Source organism: Neopelma chrysocephalum, unplaced genomic scaffold, assembly GCF_003984885.1.
Source record: "Neopelma chrysocephalum unplaced genomic scaffold, ASM398488v2 Primary Assembly neopelma1_73b, whole genome shotgun sequence".
Classification (NCBI taxonomy): domain Eukaryota; kingdom Metazoa; phylum Chordata; class Aves; order Passeriformes; family Pipridae; genus Neopelma; species Neopelma chrysocephalum.
This window is the reverse complement of record NW_020897734.1, coordinates 3,513,377-3,540,820: the sequence shown is the minus strand read 5'-3', so window position 1 is coordinate 3,540,820 and position 27,444 is coordinate 3,513,377. Positions and strand designations below refer to the sequence as shown.

Sequence of the window (27,444 nt, the reverse complement as noted above, 5' to 3'; positions counted from 1 at the left end):
TGCTTTCACTGTTGTTGGAATTACAAGAGAAACAGTCTGTCTGTGTGTCTTGCATAGCTAATAGTTGATCTCCTCTGGGGTTACAGTCGTAGAATGGTTTATGTTGGAGCAGATCTTAAAGATCATCAAGTCCCAACACTCCCTGCCATGGGCAGGGACACATTCCACTAAACCAGATTGCTCAAAGGCTTGTGCTGTCTGGCCTTGATGGGGCAGCCACAGCTTCTCAAGGCAACCTGTGCCAGGGCTTACCACTCTCACAGTCAAGAATTTCTAATCTAAACCTGCCCCCTGTTTGTTTAAAGCTATTCCTTCTCATCTTATCTCCATGCACTTGTCAAAAGTCCCTCTCCAGCTCTCTTGTAGCCCCTTTGAGTACTGGAAGGTGCAGTAAGGTCTCCCTAGAGCCTTCTCTTCTTCAGACTGGACAACCCCAACTCTCTCAACCTGTCTCCATAGCAGAGGTGCTCCAGCCCTCTGATCACCTTTTTCACCCTTGCTCCAACAGGTCCATGTCCTTCCTATCTTGGGGAGCCTCAGAGCTGGATGCAGTGCTCCAGATGGGTCTCAGCAGAGCAGAGCAGAGGGGCAGAATCACCTCTCACCTGCTGCCCACACTGCTTTTGATGCAGCCCAGGACACAGTTGGCTTTTTGGGCTGCAAGCACACATTGCTGGCTCAGGTTGAGCTGCTCATCCACCAACACTCCCAAGTGCTTCTCTTCAGGGCTGCTCTCAATCCATTCTCTGCCCAGCCTGCATTTGTGCCTGGGATTGCTCCGACCCACCTCTCAAGCCTGTCCAGGTCCCTCTGGATGACATCCCTTCCCTCCACCACATCAGCTGTGCCACTCAGCTCAGTGTCATTGACAAACTTGCTGAGGGTGCACTCGATCCCACTGTCCATGTCACTGACAAAGATATTAAAAATTGCTGGTCCCAATGCTGACCCCTGAGGAATGGCATTTGTCACTTGTGCACTGAGACATTGATTGCGACTGTTTGAGTGTGACCATCCAGCTAATTTCATCCACTGAAAAGACAGGGTTCCCTACCTTAAGCCAACACTGTAAAATTATTTTGAAAGGTTACAAAGTTGAGGTGTGGAGGCTGCTGATTTGACATGGATATTAATTTATCTACAGAAATATTTTTCTTAATGCTTTTTTCCACCCCATAACTCATTGGGGTTTTGAATCCATTCCAAGAGAGTGGGAATCAACAGGCAACTCATAGCCCAGTGAGACACAAACCAAAAAAGATGGGGGGGTTTTGGTGTGAGGCTGTAGCCATGTATTGCATTTGAGGAGGAGGGTGCCCTGTAGGTGTGAAAGGGATGTGGAATTTGGCTGCTCCTGCGTGCCCAGCAGGGCATGTGTCCCCTCTCAACCCTTTGGATGGTGGTGTCAGGACTTCTCCTGCCCTTTGGCTGTCGTGTGGAGCCTCTCTGTCTGGACATGGAGCTGCAATCACCAATCCCTGTCTCGCACAGCAGGACTCCCTGCTTGGCAGGACGTGTATGTCTTTGTATAATTATGATTGGGTACAGAAGACACTGTGGAGCTGATGTCTCTGTAACATTGACCAAATCTGGGAACGAGAACAGGTTGCAAAGGAATACAAGATTAGTCTTAAAAGTTTCATAGAAAAAGTACATTATGAAAAACACCGGCAACTCACCATAAAAAAAAAAATATCAAGAGATTTCAGTTAGTTGAGGCTTGTCAGGCAGGTGTGTCCCAGCCTGGGCATCTGCATCTGAAGGGACAGAGGGGCCGAGAGAGAGCTGCCCAGCCCCTGCTGCTCCCCTTGCAGTCAGATGAAGTGTGCAGCTCTACCCTCAGAGCATTGCTAGAAAGAAAAGAGCAGGAAGCTCAGCAAAGCCTTTTTTTTCACCCAGAATTGATGGCTGAGTTTCTAGAAAATCCTATTAAATTGCAAAATTAACCAGACCTTTGTTCAACCACTCGCACGCATCTGTGCTGAGGGGAGCAGGTTGGAGGAAGGGTGCCAGTACCATACAAGAACAGCATGTAATTCCCAATGTACTCGTCCTGTGAGAGGATCCTTGCTGTTTTACTTCCCTGCAAACACCTTTAAAAGACTGCTGAGGTCTGGTTTAAGTAGGTTATACAGCCATTCTGCTGAGGTGCCGTGGAAGTGATGCCACAGTGCAGGCTGGGTTTGCTGTTATCCCAAAGCTGGAATGCTCACCTCACCTGGCTCAGGTGGAGTGCCTGCTGTGAACCTAGCTCTGATGCTGACCTTGGGAAGCTGCCAGGGGAGCCCCAGGGAGGAACAGAGTCAGGGAAGCTGGATGCTTGTTTGCCCTAGATTTTTAGGGAATCCTGGCAGGGAGTCCCTGAGCGTACTGCGAAGATAACCAGGTACTTTGGCTGGTTGTAGCACCACGGAGAGGAGCATTGCTCTGCTGCAGTTGGTGTACAGGTTAGCACTACCAGCAAATACACAGGCATGAAAATCAAAAATAGATCAAAAATAGAGGGACTTTTGGCATGCAGGGTTGAAAATATCACCTGTTGCCATGCACAGTGATTTAGTGCATTTGTCAGCACGGCGATGCTGGGGCTGTTTTCCCTGGAACCTGCTTTTGGAGCTGTCTCACCTGGTAACTTGCTGGAAGCTGCTTTGCTCGGTGGGATGCAGCGGCAGGGAGCTCCAGTGAGTTTTCATATCTGCTAATGGATTTTTCTTTCTGAGCTAGAGCTGGCAAGAGACTTGTGAGGAAAGCTTTGAAATTACAGTGGTGTTCGCAAAGTCCTTCCCTTTGAGATGCAGGGATTGGTTTCTTTGTACTTTTAATGCGAGTTGCTTTCTGTTGGCATTACTCCTGGGATAGTCAGCTGGATGTACAGCCTCTGTATTTTCAGGTTCTTTATTGGCGAAGTTTAATCCTCAGGCTATTCTCTAATGCTCACTGGTAGCTAGCTCCATTTTTCACTTAAAGCTGGAAATACAGGTGAGGTTTTGGTTTTCAGTGATCTCAGACCCCCTTGTAGCTGTCCCAAGGTGTGTATATAATGTACTTTTGTTATCCATTTTGTGATAGGCAGTGTAAGGCGCCTGATAAGGCGTGGTAAAGTAAGCATCTGTTCCCCCTGCAGGATGAAAATAAACCTTATTACTGAGGGCAGTATCAGCAGCATTCCCATTCCTGTGAAAAGACCTTGGGAGTACTATGATTAGTTGTCTGAAGAGGTTTCAGGTAATAAAGATTTTCTGATACTTGTGGAAGTGTATGGCAAGGCGCTGAACTTCCAGGTGTTGATTTTGAGCTAGAAATTCCCATGTTGTTGGTGGCTTGGCTGGTGCTGAATGAGTAAGGGCAAAAATTATTCATGCCTGCACTTTTGTAACCCAGTATCAGCAATACTGATCCAGCTACTTTGGCATCCTGCTACTGGGCTTCAGTCTCTGGTTTAGTAATCAAAGACACAGTAGCAAATTAAGGGTCTGCATCTCATTTTTGGAAGGGACTTTGGCATGAATGCTCTTGACCATCACTTGCCTCTTTAAGGGAGTGAGACTCAGAGGTTATTCTCAGCCTAGTGAAAGCTTTACCTCTTGTCTGGCCTGGGGAGGGAGGCCATTGGTGTCACAATTAATTAATTCACTGTTAAGAAGTGCTTTGCCTCTGGAGGATACAGGTAGCAACGCTGTCATGGACTTTGTTCAGCCTTGCCCTTTTCCTGCTGGGGTCCAGTGTGGGCAGAGTGGCATGCTGGTCTGCCCTCTGCTTGCCCTGGTGGCATGGTGAGGCTCTGAGTCAATTTGTCACTGAACTGGGTCCAGATGAAGCAGACTGAGTGTGTGGCACTGTGCAGAGCTGCTGGGTGGAAGCAGTGGCCAGTGATGCTCAAACCTGTCACTGCAAAGCCAGAGAAGGTGACATTGAACATCAGCACAGGTATAATTTAAAAACAGCATTTGATTTTGTTTCAGGTTGTAAACTTTTATATTGCATTATCTTTTTTTGCTCTCCCTCTGTCCTTATAACTGGATGTGTTCTAGCCTCTGGCATGTTGTGCCATTTCAAGGGAATTTGCAGTGATGCCTTTTTTTTTTTTAATTAAAAGTAGAAGGTAGCTGCTGACAGTGCCCCTTCCTCCCTGCATGCACACATGGCAGCACATGGAGCATCCTTTGACAGCACATTTGATGTCCAACCCAACTTTGCACTGAAGCTCACATGAATCTGTTCGTTGACTTCAGTCTGAGGCAGATCTCTCGGCTGGTGGCAACTTCATCCCCACTACTCTGCAGCTGAAAAGGAGCTTTTTAAGGCTGCTGCATTTTATGGGTGGGAATATCATACAGCACCCACTGAGCCTGGCTTGATCTCGCTTCAGATCTCTGTCCTTGCTAAGATTTAGATTTAAGATTTAGATTTGGTTTACCTGAAGGATGCTGCAAGCTGGAGCATGACAGAAACAGGAGACTTTCAGGTCTGAGCTGACCCATCTGGCTTCTGAGGAGCTCACAGACAAGTGATATCCATGGTATGAACTGCCTTTATTCTTATTTAACTTGGTCCAGACTGTCCCTCCAGAAAAACCATTGCCCTGTGTGCTTACTGCTGAATGGTGGAACTGCCTCTGGGGTTCTCTCTCAAAACTGCCCACATATCTTTCTTTTATCAGAGAGATAAACCCCCTGAGTATCAGCCCAGGGGACACAGCTCCCTCGCTTGCTGCCCAGATTGCTGCTGCCTCCTGCAACCTCTATTAACATAGATGCTTTATTAGCGAAATACATTCTGGCCCATTTCCTTTCCTGAAGATTTTTATCCTTGCTTAGACCTGCAGCTTTGCAACACCACACTTGCGCTCACCAATATCCATCTCTCTGTGCTTTTTACGCTAAACCCTCTTTTGGCCTCATTATCCATGACTGCAGTTTCCACTAAGACCTCCATCCGGGGTCATTCGCCGGGCATCCTTCATCTTAACCGTGCTGAGTTTACTTCCAGTGACAGTAACCCCCGTGAGTGTTGCTGTCTTAAAACTAGAACTATCTCTCCCATTAGCAATGCTGATGAATGAGCCAAGAACAAACCAGAAACTTAAAAGCGACCCTCTGCAAAGCAGAAATAGCGCCCAGAGCTGCCTGAGTGGAGCAGCGGCGTTTTGTTTTGCACTGGAGAGGATGAAGGGCTGGGTTACAATGAGTGGTTTGCTTCATTTTGAATTCTCTGCCTGTGTGTGGTGCTGTGAATTATATCTTTTTTACATCTTATTGTAAAGTGGCTTTGAGGTACCAGGCATGAAAGATGCCATCTACAAATACATTTAGCTGGGAAAAAAATTCCAACAAACAATTCAGGCAGATTTTTTTATCTGTTTGCTGCAGCAGTGCACCCCTCGTTGCTGTGTCCTCATGCCTTGTCAGGCTACTGCAAAATGAACTGGTGGCCTTTTCCATCCCTGCCTGTTGTGTTGCCCTCTAATAGGCCCCCAAGGGCACGAAGCCTACTTTCAGAAGGTGAAGTTTGCTGCTAACTGCATTATTTTTCCAAAGATCTGTTTAAGCAAGCGCAGGCTGGCTGCAGAGAGCTGCACCGACAGCCTACAGCTACTTTGGCAGAGTTATTAATGTTTAAAAAGAAAAAGGAAAGAAAAAGTAAGGCAGCTGTTAGAGAATTTTGCAATTCTTTATGCAGGTGTATCTTTTTAACCTAATCAATTTTCACACCCAGTTCTCTTCCACGCTATTGGCAACGGTACAGATGATGCTCTCAGCCACTGACCTGGAGAGAAAAGTGAACTGTGTGGTTACTGAGGATAATTTGGGGGTGACTGTCTTTCTAAATGCTTATTTAGAAATGTCTTTCTAAAGCTTATTAACTCTTGGATTGCATATTGATCTGTATCATTGTACAGATAAACTTCATGCTGCTGCTCTCCAGAGAGCCAGAGTACAGGTATTTATGTGGATACCTCCACTGCCTGTGCTGGTGTTTAAGTTATCCATCGTCTGTCTCCTCCCTGAGGGACAGCCCAAACCCCATGGAATAGAGAGCACTTGAGGACAGTGAGAACAGCATGAGGTGATTCTGGGATGGCCCTGACCAGCAAAACTGCACCAGTAGCTCAGAGCAGATGAGCCCAGCAGAGGGTGTGCCCAGCAGATGCTGAAAAATGTCCAGGAAGGACATCTCTGAGCCTTGCTTCATGCAATTCCCATTGTTGGGAGCCAGAAAGAACTTCAATAACACTTACCTGTAGATTTTGGTGCATGATGTTTATTTTTTCAGTGAGTTGTGGAAATGCCCAGCTTACAACTTCCAAGGTGTGTGGAAAGTAACGAAGATAAACAAAAATGCATTACAAGTGTTTGGTCTGGGGTTTTTTTTTCCCCATCCAATGCTTTCCCCACCTCATTTTGGAATCATTGTATGTCAATTTATTGGAATTCGCTTCTCATAATCAAATATTAGTCCTCAGTTCTGTGACGTTGATAAAGGTGTTGTGATAAAGTCGAATTAATTCCATTTCTGTCTGAAAACAGCCTATTGTTGAATGTGTCACTTTAATACATTAATCAGACATATAGCATTGTAAGGAGGTTAAAAGTGCACACCGATTTCCATTATAAAGATATTCTCAATCAAGCAGAAACTAATCTAACGTTGTAAGTCATTCTGTAATTCAATTGTTCTAACCGCAGTACATGTGAAAACAAGATGTCTTACAACAAAATCTCATAAAAGCCCTGCAGATATTTATATCTTTATAGAAAAGAATGATTTACATTTTCAATAAGCCTGATTTGTCTTTGGGAAAAATGTAATTCCTTTATCACGGGCAAAAATCTAATGGGAGCCTTTTTACCTTGTTTGCCATGTTTTTAGTGTATTATCTTGGTGTTGACCCTTAACTGGATTAGGTTAGGCCTGACTGTCAGGGAAAAAAACCTTCCTATGAATCTGACATCTTCAAAACTAAGAAAATTCAACAGATGAAGGAAAAAACACAATGAAAAAAGAACACGGCCTTCCCAAGCCCCTTGTTGGCCTTGACTAGATTAATTTTACCAGCAGCTAATCTCTGCTGTGCAGAGATACTTTTACCACTTTCCGTTAATGACAATTGTTACATTTCTATTTTAGGCTTTGTTTGGGAAGGTCCATAGCATGGCCATGGGGAGAACCTCGTGCCCCCCTTGCCAGAGGCTGGATAATGTGCTGTGGGGTTGCTTTGGGCTTCGCTGGAAAATAAATTCTTGTAATTTTTCTGCTGAAGAAATTCAGCAGCTTAACTGTTCAAATGATTTGGTGACTCCAGCTTTGTTGTTTTAGCAGAGAGGTGTTTGGAAAGAGAAAGGTGCATGGAGAGAACAAAAGGTGGCTGCTGGGGGGGTTATTCCTATAGGGAGGTTGAAATAAGTAGGGTGATGGTCCTTTCTAAGGGATGGGTGAGTGGGAAGGAATGGTGAGTACCAAACCCTTTGGGGTTGGAAGAGTTTTCCATTCACCATAGGAAGGGAGAAGGGCATTTTACAGCAGAAAAACACTTGGTGTAAAAACCTTTGGAATGGTTTCAGTGCAAGCAGTTATTGAAATATAAATCTGAAAAGCTGTGTATACCTGTGAGCACGGTCTGTGCAAAGCAGGCACTGCATTTACCTGCTTGTTTTGACATCACCAGTTAAAGCAGATTTAGCAGTAAGCCCCGTGTGCTCTATTTTAAATAAATATTACACTTGCTATTGGATTGCTGAGAGAGAGAGAGAGAACTAATTAAGGAGATGGGATATCATCAGTAAATTTTTCTTCCCTGAGATTTTATGAGCAGTAATTTGAAAAGAGCCATATTAAAGTCATTGAGGAACAAGTTAATGCTGCGTTTCTAAGAATATTGTCCTTCTACTCAAAGATTATATTAAAGAATAAACAGTGTACAGTAGCTAATTGCTAGCTGACACATTATAATGGCTTTGTACTTCCAAAATTGAATCAGTCTGGTTTAAGAAAAAAAAAAAGGGAAAAAGTAATGCAATAACTTGTTAATTATTTAATGAAGTATTTCTCAAAGTATAATTGAATCTATGCTCATGGCTGGAGGGGGGAAGAGGGACTGGTCGGTATTGACCACATTTGCAACCCAGCTGACACAGCTGCTGTTAAATACCCCCTTATAGGCTCTGACTCCGGCTTGCTGGCTCACATTCCAGACTGATGGCAGGTATCCGTTTTTCCTCTCTAAATGAAGCTGCTAGGAATTTATTTCTCTTGGATTGCTCCTTTCTGTAGTGCCGTAGGCACAAACACGGCGCAATATTAAAACCCACAGAAATCTGCCAAGGAAACCGATTAACCCATGGCAGGAAAATAACAAGCGCATGGCGATTGCCTGGAGCCGTTGTACTGCCTGGCTTTGCCCAGGGATGGTTTTTTTAAGGTCTTGGTAGGAGCTGGTAATCCCTCAAGCCCATTTCTTGCTTCTCAGTCTGTTGGGAGGGAGCAGATTTAGTTGCCTGCAATAGGAAGGTCTTCTAGGGACCTGTAGTAGCAATTGTGTGTTACAGTATGCACAAAACGCAGTTGGATAATTGCAATGTGTTCAGCATCCTTAGCAGAAATGGGCTTCACTGCCTTGAGTCCAAATTTTCTGTCAGGTTAGATGAATCAGTGCTAATGTGGAAATCGGCTGTTGGAGTTTGCAGCATCTTCAACCTCCTTGGGGAATCAGTCCCAAAGGCAGAGCAGCAGCCCAGAGTCAGAAGCAACCATGCCACCTCACTAGCCATGAAACATGTTGGGGGCTCAGGGCTTCACCAGAAGCTGGGCTCTGGGTGTTGTCATGATTTGCTCCTGAACCTGGCTTTGGTCAGTCTAACACCCTCTGTTTTTCTCTGGATTTTGCTCCTGCATCTTCCCTTTTGCTCTGTTGTCACCTTCCAGGCAAGGCTGACTTCCCCTTCCAAGAAAAAAAGTCTTAGTTTGGTTGTCTAAGAAACATCAGATTGCACAGATCCAGCTTAGAACCATAATGGTGCATTAGTATGCCATGGGGCCCTGTTCCAGGAAATATCTCCACTTGGGAAAACTGCTTAAGTGTATGCTGAAAATTAAGCAAAAAATGCTTTTTTCTTGACTCTCCCAGTTGGTTGGCTGGGTGGATCTGAGCCCTAGCTGGGGCTCCAGCTGCCTGGTCTAACAATCTGAACTAAAATACCAAATTTTTTGTTAAATATGGAATTAACAAAATGCTGCAGGGAAACGCTAACTTGAAAAGTTGTCCTTTAATTATATGTCATGGATTATAAAGGCAGAAGGAACAACTGTGATCATTTAGTCTGACTTCCTCTCTACCTATAAATAACAATAAACAGCCTTTTGCTTAAACACAAAGCAGCTTTCTTTGGTGGATTAAATGCTCCATGCTGGGGATGCCAGAAAGAAGAAACATCTTGTTTTCATTATTTTGTGTAGGTTTGAAAGGGGCTCGACTGAAGCTGAGGTCATGGTTCCTTTGAGAGAAAGGGCATCCTGCACTGGGAGAAGCTGGGTCAGTGCAGGAGTCAGGAGGTGGTGGGACACAGTGTGGAGGTGCCTTGTGTGCTGCAGCACATGAACAGTACACTGGGCATCACGTTCTCCTGGGGACAGGCTTGTGTGTCCTAGCGGGAGCAGCCACTGGAAACACAGCGCTCGTCTCAGTCTGATTTACGCCATTTGAACCCTGGCACAGCAGAGCCAAGTGCAGATGGGAATCACCCAGCTTCAGCAATTGGCACCTTCATCAACTGAAACCTTTTAAAAGTCCCCTGTGCTCCCCACTGCCCTGCTGGGCTGCCCTTGTGCAGGCTCTGGGGTAGAGTGACTGTGTGACCATGCGATGTGTCAGACCTTCCAGCTCTGTGTCACCTCTGTCGCATCCATACACATGGCTGCATGGGGAGCACATCCTGTTCCTTAGCCTGAGAACCAGCCCCAGTTATCCCTTGGGTCACACTGGGGCATGGGCACAGCCTTGAGCAGCAGCTGGGGTGTGCAAGGGCAGCTGGGCTGTTAGCTCCTCTTCCACTGCATCTTGACCATCTCTTGTTTTTCTCTCCTTTGGTGGTCACAGCTGTCTTTGCAGACAAGAAATGAGGCCAGGGAGGGAGCACCTATTGGTCCTTCCTGGGCCCTGTGTTCCTGCTGTGACACTGAACCTCTGCAAAATGTCTTGTGATGCTCTACATGAAGGATGGGAATCGTGATTTGGAACTAGATGATATTAAAGGTCCCTCCCAACGCAAACCGTTCTATGATTCTCTGAAATATGAACTTCCTTTTAAAAATGCCTCCATAATGCCTTCGAGGTCTGCAAGAGTTGGAAGACCTGATCTTCAAACCAGGTGGTGATGGCCTTCCATGTAACCTGGACTGGTGGCTGCAGGGGTCTCTGAGCATTTGTAGCGTGTGTTTGCAGCGTGTATTGGGCGTCACCGCGGGCACTGGTGTGACAGGCACTCTGTTATTTTAAGCATTAGTGTTTGTGTGCATTTTACACATTATAGCATTGCATTATTTAAGGGTGATGCATTATTAAACACTCTTCTCCTCAGCATGGAGAGTAGGTCACTTCCCGCGATTCCTGCTGCTCTGCATGAGTGAGTTAGGGTGCTGTCTTTGATGTAATCCTTGCAGTCTGAATAGTGGAGATCGTGATACTATAGAGCTGATTAATAACATTTAGTACTCCATTAATGAGGAATTTTAGTGAAGTGCTCATAGAAGACATCTGTGTTACCATACTCAGTTTGTTCTTTCTGCTTGAGTGCCTGAAACCAGAAGAACAATCATTACTTAGTTAATAATGATGTGCTTCTTAGAATAAAGGCTTGTAAATTCATTTTTATGCCCATAATCATATTTTTCTACTCTGAGAAGAGTGAGGGAGCTGGGAATTATCTCTTTCCCATCTTCCTGACAAAATGTATATAATGATTAGAAGCATATAATAAGAGTGTTTGTCCTAGCCAAATGTTTCTTCACTCCTGTTAATCAGCATTCGTTTGAGAGCGTGGTGCCGTTTGTGGAAGGCGATGCAATCACTGGGGCAGTGTGGCAGATTTAAATCAGTAATAAAAGCCCTGGGGAAATTAACAAGACAAAACATTAACCACAGACTAAACATTAACATATATTAGCATTTTTATTACACCTGTAGAAATGGTAAATGTGCTTGGTTACTGCTATTAAAAAGTTTATGTTCTATCCCACATCATCGCAATGTATATTTTTGGTTTAAGCCCTTTAGAATTTAATTAAGCGGAATTCTATAGCAGCACTTGAGTAATAGACTTCAGGATCACTTTTATGGTGACTTTGAAGATAAACAGGGCACAAGTGTGATCTTTATAATGCTAATAATACTTGTGATGTGTAGCGGAGTAGGTTGTTAAAAGAATTGGGGAAGAAGCACCAATGTTGGCAGCTGCAGTACTGAGGCTTTCAGCCTCACTGGTCAAACTGGGATATATCACTCAAGGATGCTCAGCATTTAGTGGGCACCAGTTGGTTCCTCTGAAGACAGCATGTTTTCTTGATTTCTATGGTCTCTTGGTGTTCTGTGCATACTGTAGCAAATCACCCTTTTAGAGGCTGTGTTCAAATCAATTATAACAGTTAATCGTTTTTCAGTGTAATGTGTGGCTTCTCCCAAAGGAAACTTGTGAATAGGTATAAAATGACTTACGTGAACTCCAGAGAGCAGAGGAGATTGCAGGAGGAAATCTTCAAAAATGAGGCCATCCCCTTGAGGGGAAAAAAATACTGTCTCTTCCTGGAGAATGAATCTATAAGCAGAAGAGTTCATAGAGAAGACAAATGGAAACTCCATATAAAGTTTAAGCAAAGGTCAAATACAGCAAGCTCTCCTTTAGAGCAGAGTGGAGCTCCTGGGCTGAATGAAAAGTGGCAGCAGCAGGTATCCAGCAGTGTCTGATGTACTCTCTTCTTGTCTAAGGGGAAACTGATTAGCTTTTTTTTTTTTTAATCATCTAGAAATTTACCTTTAAAACATTCTTATTCTTAAAAGCGATGCTCAGATTGGCAGGAGGATCACACGTGCTGCTTTCCAATCCTTTGCCCCCCTGGATTTGCTTGCTGATGGGCAGGGCAAGATGTTTTTGCCCCGTGTGGCCCCGCTCCCTCCTGCCTGGGCAGCAGAGCAGGTTCCATCTGTAGCCTTGGTGGTATCAGCGATGCCATCCTGCCATAGCCAGGCTGGAGGTGCCTGTGGGGATTCTACCCTCCATCAGCTGCCCTGAAGTTCTGAGCCTTGCACAGAACCTGGTACTGTGGTCACTATTTCTTCGATATAAATTAAGCTTATCTCAGTTTTTGTGTGCTTGCAGGTATCCAGTGGATCAGTGTTGTGCTTTACACCCATGTGCTTGACCCAGCTGGCAGCAGCCACAGTGGCAGACCTGGTCCCTGGCTGCTCGCCGTGCATTGTTCCCACACAGCCACAGGTTCCCTGCAGTCCTCAGGCACCTCTTATCTTAAATTAATGTGGAAGCGTTAAAATGGGCTGATAGTGCTGCTCCATTAGCTTTGTCCCTGTGCTCCTCTCAAATCAATGTTCCCTCTAAAGCGGAGCCATTACACGGCGTGTGACTCCCCAGGGTGTTGGGAGCCAGCTGCTTCCCCATCGGGCACGGGGACCTTGGCCACAGGCAGTGCCCGAGGAGCTGTGCCTGACATGAGGATGGTCCCTCCCTGTGGCTGCAATAAAAGAAATGGAGCACTGGGTAGTGGTTGTCAGAAGGCAAAGTGTTCCCCTTGTGGCCTGGGTCACACTCGCGTGGAGGACGCTAATTAAATCGGGTAATTAGTGAGTTTGTTAGTGAGCTGGGGTAGGGAAATGTTGCTTTGGCTGTTACAGTATTGGTGGCTTTGGGGGCTTGTGAAAGCTCAGGACTCTGGGAGGGTTTTGCTTGCCTGGTGCCCCCTTGCTGCATTTTTTTGGTGGACTGGCAGATTCTTTTAAAAACAAACAAAAAGTCCAACTCCTGTTGCCTAAAAAACACACTACCCTTTGATTTACTTATGCATTTTTTTTGTGGCTGGTGTGCCAAACTTCAGCTTGATCTGTGACATGGCTTAAGAGACTGTGCAGCTCTCACAGTGACTATACTTTAGATGAGGGCTGGTGTATATTTATGATGCCCTGATAGTGTGCAGAGCCTGAGGAGAAGAGCCAGCAGTTCCGTTCTGTCAATTTGCTTTGAATTTTGCATTTTATATTTGCGTGGCAAAATATGAAAAGGGAGGAAACCACGTATTAACCGCTGTGGCTTGACACTGGTTTGGGACATGCCATCAGATATGCTGCCTTCCTATTGCTGCCCCTCTTGCAGGCACACCACCGTGCTGTGGAGCTGACTGTCCTTGCTCCTGCCAGAGCAGGTGATACCTGGAGAGCTGAAGCATCACACTTTTTTCCTCCCCAAGGCCTGAGCTTGTGTTGTCCCTTCTCTGGCTGTTCTGCAGTGGCATTTTTCTGGACTTTTTGGAGCTTGCTTGAAAATAGCCATGGTTGGGAAGAGACTGGGAAGCGGTGTTCATGTGTTCCTGAGCTTGCAGTGGGGACTCAAAAAGAGGGAAAGATGGAAATAGGATTTCTGAGCTGTTGTCCTAGGACCGCTTGTGGCCCAGCAGACTCTGGCAGATGGTTTGTGAAATCCTTCCCTCCCCCCAAAAGCACACACGATGCTGCCCCTGCAAATGAGCAGGCAATCTGTTACTTATGCATTCACTCACTTTATTTTAAGTTCAAATCTCAGCCGGGTTTTTGTTTGACTAAAAGGTGACAACCATTTCACTGTGACTTCACAAGATGGGCTGCAAGGTTGTTTTTTTTTCCTGAAAAGGTTAGTTGGTGCTTGAATAAATAAATAAGTAAAAACTTGGATGCACTGCTCAAACTTGCTACCTTTTATCCATGAAGATTTCATCTGCTGTCCCATGCCACAGCTAGCACAATCCTGTTTGTGATTTCATCCCTCACAGGAGGGATGGTTAGACTCAGTGATCAGTGCTTGGACTTGATGTTCAACAGTTGGACTTGATGATTGTGCAGGTCTTTTCCAACCTTAATGATCCCATAATTCTAGGAGCCCATGGTATCCAGATGCCGTGTGGGGCCATGAGGATCAAGCTGAGCTGCAGCTCCTGTGCAGGATTTGGGAGCAGAGGGGCTGAGGTTCCTTTGGTGCTGGGTGGGAGATGAGGCAGCCCTGGTCTGCCTGGCTGCTTTGCCATTTGAACACACTCTGGGGTGGTGTCATTGTTCGCACCGTCGCTCCGATCCTCCCCTCCCATTCAGTGCCTCTCTGCATTCTTGGGAAAAAGCCTTGATCCTGGACTTGCTCTTCTCTCGGAGTTCAATAGGCTTTGCCAGCTGAAAGCCAGGCTTTGGAAGGGGAAGGAGGGGCTTTTGAAAGAGCTGGGAAGAATCAAAGGGAGTGATCACAAACGGCAGCTTAAAATATCCGACCTTTTCCCACTTCTCTCCTCTGCTTTACGTGCCCATCCAGAGTGTGGGTGCAACGATGCTGCTTTGTGGCATTGCTTCCTCTGTATCTGCTGTCCTGGAGCTTTTGTGTACCTTGTGTTTCCCTGGAGAGGTTTCGTGGCTGGTCTCAATTCTGACATCTGGAGGGGAAAAGTCCACAGGCCCCCCTGTGCATCCTCACACTCTCCTGCTGACCTGCCCTTTGCAGGATATTGGCACCAGCCAGCACAGAGAGAGCATGGGATGTCCAGACTCATTCCACAGCAGTGGAGTCTCAGGTCTCAAATGCCCTTCTCCAGGTCTCCTGCTGTCCTGTGTTTTCCTCCTATTCCTGTCTGCTTTCTTCAGGGGACTACCTGCAAATCCTATGAGAGAGGGATGAGTGCTAAAGGAAGGCCCCAAAGGCAAAGAAAATAACCCAAAATGTGGTCATTTTTCTGACTCCCTCCCTCTGTGTTTGAAGCCTGTTACATGATTTAGGGAGTGCAGTAGGGCTGATACATTCTTTTGCAAGACTTGGGTTTGGCATGGTGGAGAGGAGACACAGCCAGGGGAGGGAAGAGGAGAAAAACACAGGTAGGATGCTGCAGAAACTGCTCACTTGGCAGCTGCAGGAGGGGCTGCTTTGGCAGAGGGAACTGCAGGTGCAGAAGGACCAGTGGCAGCATCTATTCCCACCGTGCTGTGAACCAGAAACTGCAGTGCCCAGCTCCCAGGAGGTTTCTATTTTACTTTGTTGTATGGCAGCCTGAGCAAACAAACTGTGCTGTTCTTGATAATGAAAGAGGTGACATTACTAATTTATTTGCCCACCCAAATGCAGGATGTAATAGAACAGAATTAATCTCTTCTCTTTACACATCAGATGCTTGTAGCTTTGGGCAGCGGGTGTGCTTTTAACCTCCGGTGTGCAGCTAACTGGGAGTTTAGCTGACTGCCTTGATTCAGTGTGGCGTGGAGATAAATGAGGTTCTGCAAGGAACAGGCATTTTATGGGTGTGTGATTGGTCCCAAACCTGAATGTGTGAGGTAGGATGAGGCTCACAGAAAGAGAAGTTGGTGTTAGCTGCGGTGCCTTTGTGGTCCCAATAATCAGCCAAACTCCCTTCACAACCCAACAGGGATGAGTCCTGCAGAACAGCACAAGGTGAGTCAAAAAGCGAGTATCACAGTGGCAAGCGGTGCCATGGGGGGACAGCTGTCCCTTGGTGGTGTCCCAGAGAGGGAGATGACTGCAAATCCACCTGCAGCAAGGACTGCAGAGGCGGCTGCAGCGCTGCTGGGTGAGTCTCGGGACGGTGGCCATGCGAGAGAGCTTTAACGAGGTGGTTGGGATTCCTTCCCTCGCTGCTGCAGCCACTTACCAAATCATCTGTATGCTAATGAGCTAATTTGTGCCATTAGCAGAGCCCTGTTAATCAAGACCTCCCACGGTATGACTGGGCTTGGCCACAATGCTTGCTGTATTTTAGGCCCTGGGTCTTTTAATTAGTAACGATGCGTGTGATGCTTATCCCTGGGTATTTGCAGTGCAGCCCGTGCAGATGATGAGCTGCCACGAGATGCAGAAGGATTTACCTTCAGAGGGGAGGTGTTTCCTAAAAAGTCTGGTTGGAGAGATGGAGCATAAAGTTGAGATGCTGCAGCTTTCAGCAAGGAAGGAGCAGGGAACACCTCTAGACCCCTCCTGCCAGCATGAGTTTACCCTGACACAGGAAGACTTGCTGGTCACAGAGGCAGCTCAGGGGTTTTGATAGCCACAGGGGCATTTTGATGCCCAAAAATTTCTTCTGAAGCTTCCTGCATTCCTTCCCACAGGACAGGTATTTGTACAAAATCCAGGTTGTATCCTTAGGGCAGCAGTTTGCTTTCAGATGTGTGTGTGAGCTGTGGGTGAGATGGGGATGACAGGACTACAGACCAGCTCCTGTGCAGGTGCCAGGGTGCATCCCGGTTATTTTCCTGCAGTTCTTTGAGTCCCAATACTTCCTCACACTGCTGTGTTTGTGTTTTCCAGATCAGCCGGTTATGTGGCCACGCTCAGCAGAGGCAGGTTCGATCAGCTAATTACCCTGAAGACCTTTTCGTTGACAAGAAAGTTCTGAAGGTGACTCACATCGAGCAAGAAGAAACTTTGTCGAGCAGGAGGAGGTGAGAGCACTCAGGCTGAGTGTGGTGCCTGCTGGATGGGCTGCAGGAGTGGTCACCATATGGGATGGCCCTGTGGAAGTAGACGGGAGAGCTCCTTATTTCCATTACCCATAAACCTGGTTTTGGCTCTGAAGTGCAGCGAGGTGTCTACATGGGCTTTCTCACCTAGTACATTCTTTTTTAACCTATAAAACTGCCTCCTGCTTTTCATCTTTGTTTTCCTTTTTGCAATCCACCAGGCACTCAAGTTCGTACACCAAATGCCTCGTCTGGGTTTCTTGGGTACTGCTATAGTGCCAGAAACACTCACAGTTACAGGTGGAAATGGTCACTCCAGCCTGAAATGTTGCGTGTTACACTGTGTGTGTAGGTAAAGGGGATGCATTTCATGGTTTTTTGTGTAGTGTTTTATGGTAGTTCAGAAATGTTAACAGCCTTTTACTGAGTATTTTGTAAATGAAGCGGGTGCCTCCAATGCTGACACTGCACCTTTTGCTTCCTTCCCCCTGTACACAGAAGCTGTAAATAGGTGGGCTCATGCTGGTGTGTTAGGGAGCAGCATCTATCCCCTGCATCTGAAAGCACACCCAGAGATAAGCAGTGCCTTTACTGCTGTATTGAATACAAGAAAAATCCCTGTGGAAGAGAAACGGGCAAGCTTGACAATTTTTGAAACTGGGGATATAGAGTTAGTTGGATGGATTTCTCTTTGAAAACTTACAGGGCCACATTCTTGATATGGTTCCCAGGAGATGCAGCACCAGGGCTTGCATTCCTCTGTTGTCTCAACACGTCGGAGGGTTACGCAGCCCAGGCTCTGACGGAGATGTCTTATGAGGATCTGAAGTCTAATGAAATCTGCTGAGGTGAATTACGTGGGCTCATACCTGCAGATACAAAGGAGTTTCTCCCTTCCCTCCCCCTCCCTGCCCAGCAGGAAACTCTGCTCCCCAGGAAAGTTCTGTTCCATCTGCTCTCCACAGTGCTGCCGGGATTTGTGGAAGGGGAGCAAGGCAGTGCCTGGGATGTAAGGAGCTGGGTGCAATGGGCAGCGAGGCTTGTCCTGCTTAGGGTTTGGCCTAACTGAAGACCCAGGTCTTGCCTCATTTTGGCTTGCCAAATGGTGTTGGTTGGACCTCCTGCCCAGCGGTAAGGCCAGTGCAGGAGATGGATGTAGGAGGTGATTCATGCAGGAGGTGATATCTGAAGCACCCCTCCGATCTGTGCAGGAGGCTGTGGGCTGAATTCCCACCCTTTGGAGGGGCTTCGACTCAACAAACAAACCCTTGTTCCTTGTGTTGGACAGTGACAGACTGGTCAGTGTTGGCAATTCCCGTGCAGGATGTGCTGTGGTGGCCAGAGGGAGAACTTGGCTGGCCCTCTGCCTGCGGGGGCTGTGCCGGTCTCACCAGGACAGGAACAGGCTCCTTGGCCGTGAAAAGGCAGCGCAGAGCACAGGATCCTTCGCGGCTTCTCCTTGTGTCGCCTGCCCCCAGCTGGCTGTCGAGGGCTTTGGCTGGAGAGGGAACCCCACGGAATCCCAAAGCAAAGAGGGATTTGGGCACCCCCTCTGCACACCAAACTGCCTAAGCTGGCAGGGCACGGAGGTCCCCCCACTGTGGCATCCCAGGGGATGGCCCTGAGCGCTCCAGGTGCTGATTCCCCATCCCTCCCCCCAGAGAGGAAGGAGGGTGAGAAATAAACTTTTGCCAAAGGAGAAAACATGATGAAACCAAGCAAGGAGACTGTGAGGCCAAGTCTTACTGCCTCCAGTCCCTGCTATTCATATTATCATTCTTTTGGTGCCATTTACCTAATTAAATCCACTGGTGTTTCCTTGTGACAGCTGCTGAGTGTCCCTGAGGGGACTGACCTGGGCTGGGAGGATGTTACATCCCACTGCCACAGCCCCTATCCCCTTTCTGGCAGCTGTCACAGTCTCTGGGGTCAGCCTGTGTCCTGGCACCTCTGGACCACTGCTGAAGGTGACTAGCTGGGGACAAAGGTCCTTGGTGCTGGCAAGGGAAGGTGCAGGGTGCAGCCTGATTCAAGTCCCCTCTGTCTGGTGCAAGCACTGCTCCTGTGGCTCTTTCTGCCTTCCTGGGGCAGAGCCATTTTGGTGAGTGTAACCTGCCCCTTTGAATGCTGACTGTGACCCTGTGTCCAACCCAGTGTACACCTTGAAATCGTATTGGTGGTGCAACATGAGACACAGCATTACCTGTGTGTACAGGTTTGTGCTGAGAGTGCCTGCTCTGGTCTGCCATCAGAAATACTACTTCCCTTTGCAGGGATGCTGGATGGCCGATGTCAGGCAAAGTCCCTAAAGGGCCCCTCTTGCCTTCTGCAAAGTGGAGAGGACTGCTGGCAGCCTGAGCACTTGCTGCTCACATATACCCCATGTATTCATGGCCTCAACCAGTGGCACCTTTCCTTAGGAGCCAGAAGAGTGCAGAGACTGTGTCTGGCTTTTGCCTGCAGCATGGTTGGTCCGAGGTTCTGCTGCCCCAGTATCCCTCCCCATCACCAGCAGATTTTGCCCTAAAACACAGATTCAGCCTTTGACTGACTAACATCAGGGGGCAATGCAAAGAGCTACTTGAGGTCAGAAATAAAACTGATGCTTAATGCTTTATTTTCACTCAGCTGCTTTCTTGTTGTGTTTGCGTGATTACTTTCACTGGTTAAAATGCACCAACCCCATCTTCTCTTCCTCTTTTAACTGAGCATCATTTTCCCCCCCTTTCTTCCAGGGAACTCATTGCGAAGCTGAAGTCTCACAGCAGTTTTTACAGCAGCTTGCCAGAGTACATCTGCAACCACAGCTCTGCTGTTCAGAACGACACCCTTTGCTGGAATGGACAAGAAGTCGTGGAGAGGTGAGTCACATCTCCCTTTCCTCCCTCTCCCCATCACTGCTTATCTTTTCCTAACCAGGTACCTGAGCAGTCTGTGACCAGGACACTACTCCCTCCCTTAAGAACCTTGTGCAGAGCAAGTGTCCAGCTGTGCTGCAGCTCAGATGGATGTGCAAAGTCTTCATGGAGAGAAGTGGTCATGTGCTGCCCTCCGCTGAGTTTTCTGCTCAGTGAAAACTCTGCTTCCCTGACTGGTTTGGGTCAGGGTGGGTTGGCAGTGATGGGCCAGAGACAGGAGAGCAGCAGCAGCTTGACACAGCCATGCTCCCATGGGAGGGTGCACCACAGTGCCAGGGATGGCTCCTCTGGAGCAGCCAATGAGGGCATTGGCACCATGCACAGCCTGGGGTAGGGGTGTCTCCAGCCTGGCTCCATGCCGTGGTAGCAGGGCAGCGTGTTTGGCATCCCCTGCACCACCCAGGGAGGGACAAGGAAGACCACCTTGTTGAGTTTCTCCTTGCCATGTCTCTGTGCTGGAGGAGATCAGGACCACTGAGCTCTGGTGGTGCAGCTGCTGCCATCTGACTGTCTTCCCACCACCAAGTCCTGGCTGTCCTCTCTGGACCGAGCCATTCACACCAAGGTCCAGCTCATGCCCTGGCCACTTCTCCCTGCCCCACTCACTGGTTCTGAGGACGTTCTGCTGGTAGCACTGCACATGACAGGCAAATGCAGAATTCATAGCATAAAGGGGAAGGAAGTGTTAATAGAAATGGAAATTTCTCTTGCAAAAAATGCCCCTCGGGAATGTTAAATTATGTGGAAATAGAACTTGGAAATGTTTTTTATAATTATACATAAATCTCCTCTAATCACCTTACTTTGCAAAGCATCCTTTGCTATTAAGTAGTTTGCATAAGGGAAGAAATAGAAATAAAATCAAGAAGTGGTGAAATGTTGAGATATTAATTATGACTTCTTGATCAGTAACCTCAGGTGGTAATTAGCCTGTACTTGCAATACTGACCTGAAACACAGAATAGACCAAAATAGCATCAAACTCTATTTTGAAAAAAAATTGACTCAAGCATCTGAGATCACACGCTTAATAAAATGTACTTATGTTACCTAAGGAAAAATGTGTCCTCTATTGGTACCTATTTCTGGAAAATCTCGTGTTTCCATGCCTAACTGAGAAGTTCAGTTGGAAAAAAAAAGATTATTTCAATATTGTCTCACTGACTGTTAATTAGAACTTCTCAGGCAGAGCTATAAACACTGCAGCTCTGGAGAGGAAGACCTCGGGTGAGGTCTTTTCTTACGACGGTTCACTGGGGCCATGGCCAGTGGCCCTGGTCCAGGTCCTGCTGATGCCACAGCTGGGTGAAATGGTAGCAATGGAAAGGTGCTGAGTCCAGATCCTCCCCCAAATGTAAGTTCCCACCTTATGTTTTTAGCATCTGCAGCTGTAACACTTCCCAGGGTGACCCTCTGCTCCATGGGCTGAGAAAGTGTCTCATACCTGCTGGTGTTTCTGCCAGTGAAACTACTGGGAGAACTCAGCTAAATAAAGCTGAGCTAAGGTAATGGTCCAGGGAGCTCCTCTCCCAGGACCCATTTGTGGAATGTTTCAAATAGAAGCAAACACGTAGTTAAAATGATCTCTAAAGCCAATTGCATTGCTTCACGTGGAGTCAAAACTGACTGCTTCACGTGCTTGGACTTCCCAGCCCAGCATCTGTTTCCGAGAGTCTGGGAGGATTCCTGAAAATCAGGAGCATTTAAGGTAACGGTGCTCGAGTACCCCAAACTGCCAGTTCCTTTATTTCAGTGCTTTCCCCAAGAGGGAGCCAAGCAGCTGTTCATGGCGTGGGAGCTCTTGTGCAAGCAGCTCTGATAATGTGTGTGATGTGCTGGAGCGTTTCTGGCTTGACTGCAGCAATTCTCCTGCTGGACTGGTGAGGGCTTGTTGGTCATCAGACTCCATGTTACCACTTTTTGCAAGAAATTTGGTGTGTTTTAAATATCTAGTATTAATTTCAGGGTTAACTGGCCAGCCAGTTGCCCCACAAGTGTAGTGGTTCCCAGAAAGAAGGGTGGCAGAGATGCGGTAGGATGGCTTCTATGACTGGAGTGTTGGAAGGGAGGAATACAAGTTCTTTAGGAAGGACAGGCAGGGTAGATGACGAGGGGGTGTCACCCTCTATGTGAGTGACTAGCTAGAGCACATGGAGTTCCTGGGAATGGATGAGGGGCTGACTGGGTCAGGATTAAAGGGAGGGCAGGGACAGTGGTGATATAGTCGGGCTCTGCTTCAGGCCACCAGACCTGGAAGACTGAGTGGATGAGGCCCTCCCTCTATGGACAGACAGGAGCAGCCTCATGTTCACAAGCCCTGGTCCTCATGGAGGGCTTCAGCCAACCTCATGTGTGTTGGAGGGACAACACAGCAGGGCAGGAGGTTCCTGGATTGATTAGAAAGCACCTGCCGAAGCTGCTGAAAGTTTTGCAACATCAGGTGAAGACCAGGGAAGAGCAATGTTTTGGCTGGATGGTGTTTCCGTGTGTTTCGATGTCTGGTGCTGTGCAGATGATGGATAAAATTGCTCGAGCATTGCAGTGTTGGTGTGAGCATCCCTATGGACGTGTCTAGGATTTGGTGGTGTTCCTGTAGGGTTTGTGGTTATTTACCTCTTACATCTTTAATGCGGTACCCGAGCGTTCATTGAGTTAAAGAGGAGCCCTGCTGGTTTGTCTGTTTTCTGATCTCTCTGTCACAACAAATTTTGCTAGTTATTCAAAGCCCTTTTCCTATAACATATTAAGTCATGCCTGGAATAGCAACTTCACAGCCCCTTGCCAATGCTCCCAAGTACTAAATAATACCAACAATGTGTATCCTGTTATTTGACGCAAACAGCCCCTTCTGCACCCTGTGCTCCTCCTCTTGTGGCTTTTCTGAATCAGTATTTACTCTATCCTGTTTATGCCAGTGCTTTGTTATCCGCAGACAGTAAGAATGTCCCTCCTCCCCACAGGCCGGACAGCTCAATGCCTTTCCACTGGGTCTCATTTCCCAATTAGAGCCTTGAACTGTCCTCTGCTTCCTCCTTGCCCTTAACTCCCTCTGCCCTGATTGAAGGTGCTGTGTCCGTCTGGGGCTCCAGTGCAATGCAGCTGGCTGGAGTATTTAATCCTGCTTTCCTCCTGACACAGGAAACCATTTTTGTGCAGTGCTGTGCAGACTCTGCTTGTAGAGTAGGTCCAACTCTACAAGTAGAGTTATGTTCTCGTTTCATCCCTGGCTGTGAGATTTCCCACCAATGGAGAAAGGTTATGATGCACTGGTTGCACTCCTTGCCTGGTGCAGCCCCTTGCAAGCCCCCTGAGATGAAGAGCTCTGAGAACCCACTTGATTGAGAGCTTTCTACACCTTGGCTTGTGGTGGGGCTGCCATGTAATGTGCTCTGCTGATGGGTCACTCATCCTGCTTTGTGTATTCCAGCCTTTTTAATATGATTTATCCCTCATTTTCTTGTACTGAGTCTTACTTTGTGATCCTTTGTGGTCATTTACTTCTCCACGTTGGACAATGTAATGGCAACGATTTATCCTCGTTCCTGAGGTTTCCTCTTTGGGTTAATAGTTTGATTGCCATCCCTATTGTGGATTTAGGACATGGTACCTTGAAATAATGGCTTGCAAACAGCAAGAACTGTACAAGGGAGGTTAATTTTTCTGGTTGGACAGAGAAATATCTGTGTCTTTTGCTGTGCTGTTGCTGTGTAGTTGAAGAACATAAGCCAGAGAGGGAAGAAAAAATAAAAGGCAACACATTCCTGCTTTTCACACTTTTCAAAGTGTGCAAAAACACACTGTGCTTTTATGGGATGCCACAAAGAGTCACAGCAAATGTCACACATGGCACATTTTACCACTTGCAAAGAGCTTGTTGAAGGGTCACAGCACTTGAGTGTTGGTGGTAGCTGGGGCCCAGACCTGCTGGATCTTCCTCTGTCTCTTTGCATCCCTGTACACCTCTTTGCAGCTTTCCTGGGCTCAATTCCAGGCAATTCCCCGAGACAGGCGTGTAGATAGGGTGGGTGTGCAACTGCTTAAAGCTGCCTAAGCAAGGGTTTCTGTAATGCCCCTCCATGCCTCTGTTTGTTTTCATCCCCCATCCTCTCACCAGACCTCATGCTGGTGGGGTGAGGTGGTGAGATGTTGTCCAGCCTCTCTTACCCTTATCTCCATCCAGTGTAGAGAAAAACCAGAGAGTGATTCTTATCACTGGAGTCCCGGCTGAATAATTAGCTCATTTAAAGCCTTCAGCTTAAATCAAGTAGGTGCTAAGATATAAAACTCACCTCAGTTCCTATGAGAGCTAGGCATCAGAATCTCAAAGGTGATTTGAGCCTTATATACAGTATCAGGGTTTTGCAGCATTTAATACTAAAAGCCTATTAAAATCTAGATTCTCGGAGTTTAATAATCTGCTTACACGAGTATGTTCCTTTCAAGCCGTTCTGAATAGAATGACAGCAACATCTGCCCACTGCAAAACTTGTAAGCACATTAAGCATTACTGTTAGATATTGCCATTTTCAAATTTCTCAAGACAAATGTGTACATTAATCTAAATCACCAGCATAACTCTTGTTCTCTTTGTACCAATTCGAAATTAATATATTTTTAGCACCTTGCCAAATCTCTTCTTCAAGCTAGAAGTCTCAGATTTCCCTGCTGTTGCCAACGTACCGTGGTTTGTTTTAATCATACAAATCATAAACAATGAAAGCGCAATTGGAAGCAAGACAGAAAAATGAGATTCTGTAATTGGAACAAAGGAAATTCCATGCCAGCAATAACCCTTTAGTTCATGAAGGGTTTGGTTATTTCTGGCAGTACTGCAAAATATCTGATACAATGGAGTCCCCAAAGAGGGGGGCTGTATAACTTTTCAAGCCCATAAAACACAGCTTTGTAGCAAATGTAAGCTACAGTGAAAGGATAGTAGGCAAATTCTGTGGGTTACTGAGTGGCCATAATTGTTTCCAGAATATTTCAGAAATGAAGATCATGAATCTTCCTCTGTTAAGCCTGCTGCTTCGTCTCAGGTTTAGCCCATTTTTCCATCATCTGTTTGTCTTGACTTTAACTGAAATAAGAATGGAAGGAAGCTTCAGGTTGTCTACGAACTCCCATTGTTTTCCTATGAATATTATAGTTTTTGCTGTCCCCTCCAAAGTCCTGTCTCCTAGAACCAGGTGATTTACCTGATACCTCATGTTTATAACCAAGCTGTCAGCTGAGGGACGCTTCCCTTGGCAGAGAACGGATACAGCAGGATCTGAGAGGGCTGTCATGGACCAGGCTTCAAGGTGTTGATATTTGGAAATCCAGCAGAAAATGGCTCCTTTTTAGTTAGGTGAGAACACTCCCCACTGAGAGTGTTGGATCCTCCTGGTTGCTTTTGAAGCAGCTTGTTTGGAGCTGCTGGTGGTGTAAATTGACTGCGGCATTTTGAGCTCTGCAGGGACTGCAAGGAATCACTGTAAGCAAGCAAATGAGTGCATGTTGAAGGCCAGGAAGGCACCCAAGAGCCATACACCCCACCTCTCTCCTGCCACTTGCACCCCCCCCCGTGTAACCTGCATATTGTCAAAGGAACACGCACCCCATATGGAAGAGGACAACTGGGGGTGGGGTAATTGGTATGATTGACCAGGTTACCTCTGGACAGTCTCTCTTTAGAGAGGAAACTATCAGGGAAAGAAGTTTTCACCTCTTCTTGGCAGCTTATGGGCACATCTAGGAGTTACACCCTGTCTGCAGGGCAGGATGAGTGGGTTGGAAACAGCTTTTCAAGCCTTTTGGCCCCCACTGCTTGCACTGCTGATGTGACACGAAGGTTGTCCCGCTAAAGCAAAAGTTATTAGGGCCAGAGAGTAAAATGTTGACTTCACCACTGCAGCCACCTTTACTGACCCATGAAAACCAACTGGAGATAAGACCTGGGTTCCTGTCAGGAGTGTGGGGGGAGAAACTTTTCTTTCCTTTCTCCCCTTTTTCATGTCTTTTTGCCTCCTGTGTGGTGAGGACTCGGTGTCACCACTCCACATGGTCTACAGTAAGTCATGTCTTGAAATGCAGAGCAGCCTTGTGGGATTGCGGGTGCTGGGAATGCTGCTCTGGCAAGCTTGGAGCTCAGCTATTACCTCCTGTGCAGTGAAACCTCTTCTCTGGCATTGTAGTCCTGTCTTGTAGCAGTCTGTGTTGTGTTTGTCCCCCATGCACTCTCTCAAACAAGTATGATCCAGTGAACATAGTAGAGGAAGAGCCTGCAGGGGATACTGCGCTGTTTAAATCGTGGAGCTGCGTTTGAATAAATAATTTGCAACTGGAAGGCAGGCATAAATTAATTGTTATTTGAATGACATACTTACTTTCCTTTTTCTAAAAGGTGTAATTCTTTATGTTTGACTTCCATGATTACTTTCTCTAAATCACACTTCAGGCATTGCAGTAACTCATCTCAAAGCCTAGCATGGCAGAGTAGGATGAACACACGTTTTAAATTCATTGCCATATATTTAAATAGCATTTGTCATCTTGCCTTCTTTGCTCTGAAATGAAAGCTTGGAACGAGCTGCATTTGGACTGGAAAGACCAAACATTCACAGGAGACATTTGTGGATGGTAGGGAGAAAAGGAGGGGAAAATCCCTTTATTTGACAGCATACTTGGGCATTTATGGCTGGTGGATGAGAAGGACAAGGAGGGGTCTGTAGTTGTGCCATCCCCACAGAAGACTTCAGATTGTTGGTGTTTTCATTAAATGGTTGTCTTTAAAGTAGTTTTTAATGAGGGCCGCTTATCAGCACATTTTAAAACGTGACATTTGTCTTTGGAAAATACCACATCCCCAGCAAGAGCCCATACCCAGGGAGCCCAGGCAAGGAGATGCTGCTGACTGACGTCGAGACACGTCAAAGAGGAAAGTATTTTGGGCTTTGCTTATGAAGTGGAAGCCAAACCATGCTCATGTTGCAACACTGATACCCCTTTGGCGCAGGGACCCCCGAGGACCGTGGGGTGGACTTTATCCACTGTGCATATTTGCTGTTCCATTCTGATATCAGTGACCATGGCAAGGGTATGTGATGGGTATAGTGGAGTGGCACAAGTGTCCTGCAGGAGGGCTGTTTTATTGGCATAAGTTGAAAGCAGCTCGAGATGGCTCTGAGACTTTTCCTTTTCTGCACTGTGACTGGAGAACATGGGAGGAAGGTGATGCTTTGGCTTTGTTTTGCCTGCGAGCCCACCAGCCCTGCAGCAGGTTGGAGTGGAGGGGGTGCCGAGGAGCCTGCGTGGGGCCTGTACTGGGAACCCCATTCTCCAGCTTGTTGGGGGCTGGAAAGGCATCTCTCTGCCATATTAAGGCCTGGCTGCTTGGCCCAGGCTGCAGGGAGGGGTGCCAGCTGCCTTTTCCAGCTTTTCTGGCATTTCAGGAATGCAGGTCGCTGGCTGAAGCTACATTTCAAAGCCTTTAACCCTTTGTTGGCTTCATCCTGCATGCCTGAGTGTGGCCACCCCAGAGAGGGGCACAGCTGAGGGGAGCTGGTGTCCCCCTCATGCCTGAACATGCCAGGAGGTCTGAGCTTGGCCATGAAGAGGCAGTGTGTCCCAAAGCATCCACGCCACACAGGACTATGTCTCTGGCTGTTGGGACGTAGCACGTTCCTGTGCATCTCCTTTTTTGTGATTCATGCTCAAAGATGTGCAGCTTACACTGCCCACTGCCTTGCTGCTTCAAATGATAACTGTGTAGTGATGCAAATGGTTCATTTTGGATCAAGTACATACCCTTGTACCTGGCCAGGTGGGAAGTACCGGGTGGTGACA

General features: G+C 47.0%; 1 protein-coding gene across 2 annotated transcripts in view; it reads left to right on the top strand.

The window, feature by feature from the left end:
- The window catches only part of GPC3 (glypican 3), a 144,959-nt gene that overhangs the window by 68,840 nt on the left and 48,675 nt on the right, over window positions 1–27,444 (top strand). For both annotated transcript variants that reach the window (XM_027687278.1, XM_027687279.1), the window contains exons 4-5: window positions 16,548–16,681; window positions 19,435–19,560. In XM_027687278.1, coding sequence (XP_027543079.1) covers window positions 16,548–16,681; window positions 19,435–19,560 — 260 coding nt within the window. The remainder of the gene's footprint in view (window positions 1–16,547; window positions 16,682–19,434; window positions 19,561–27,444) is intronic.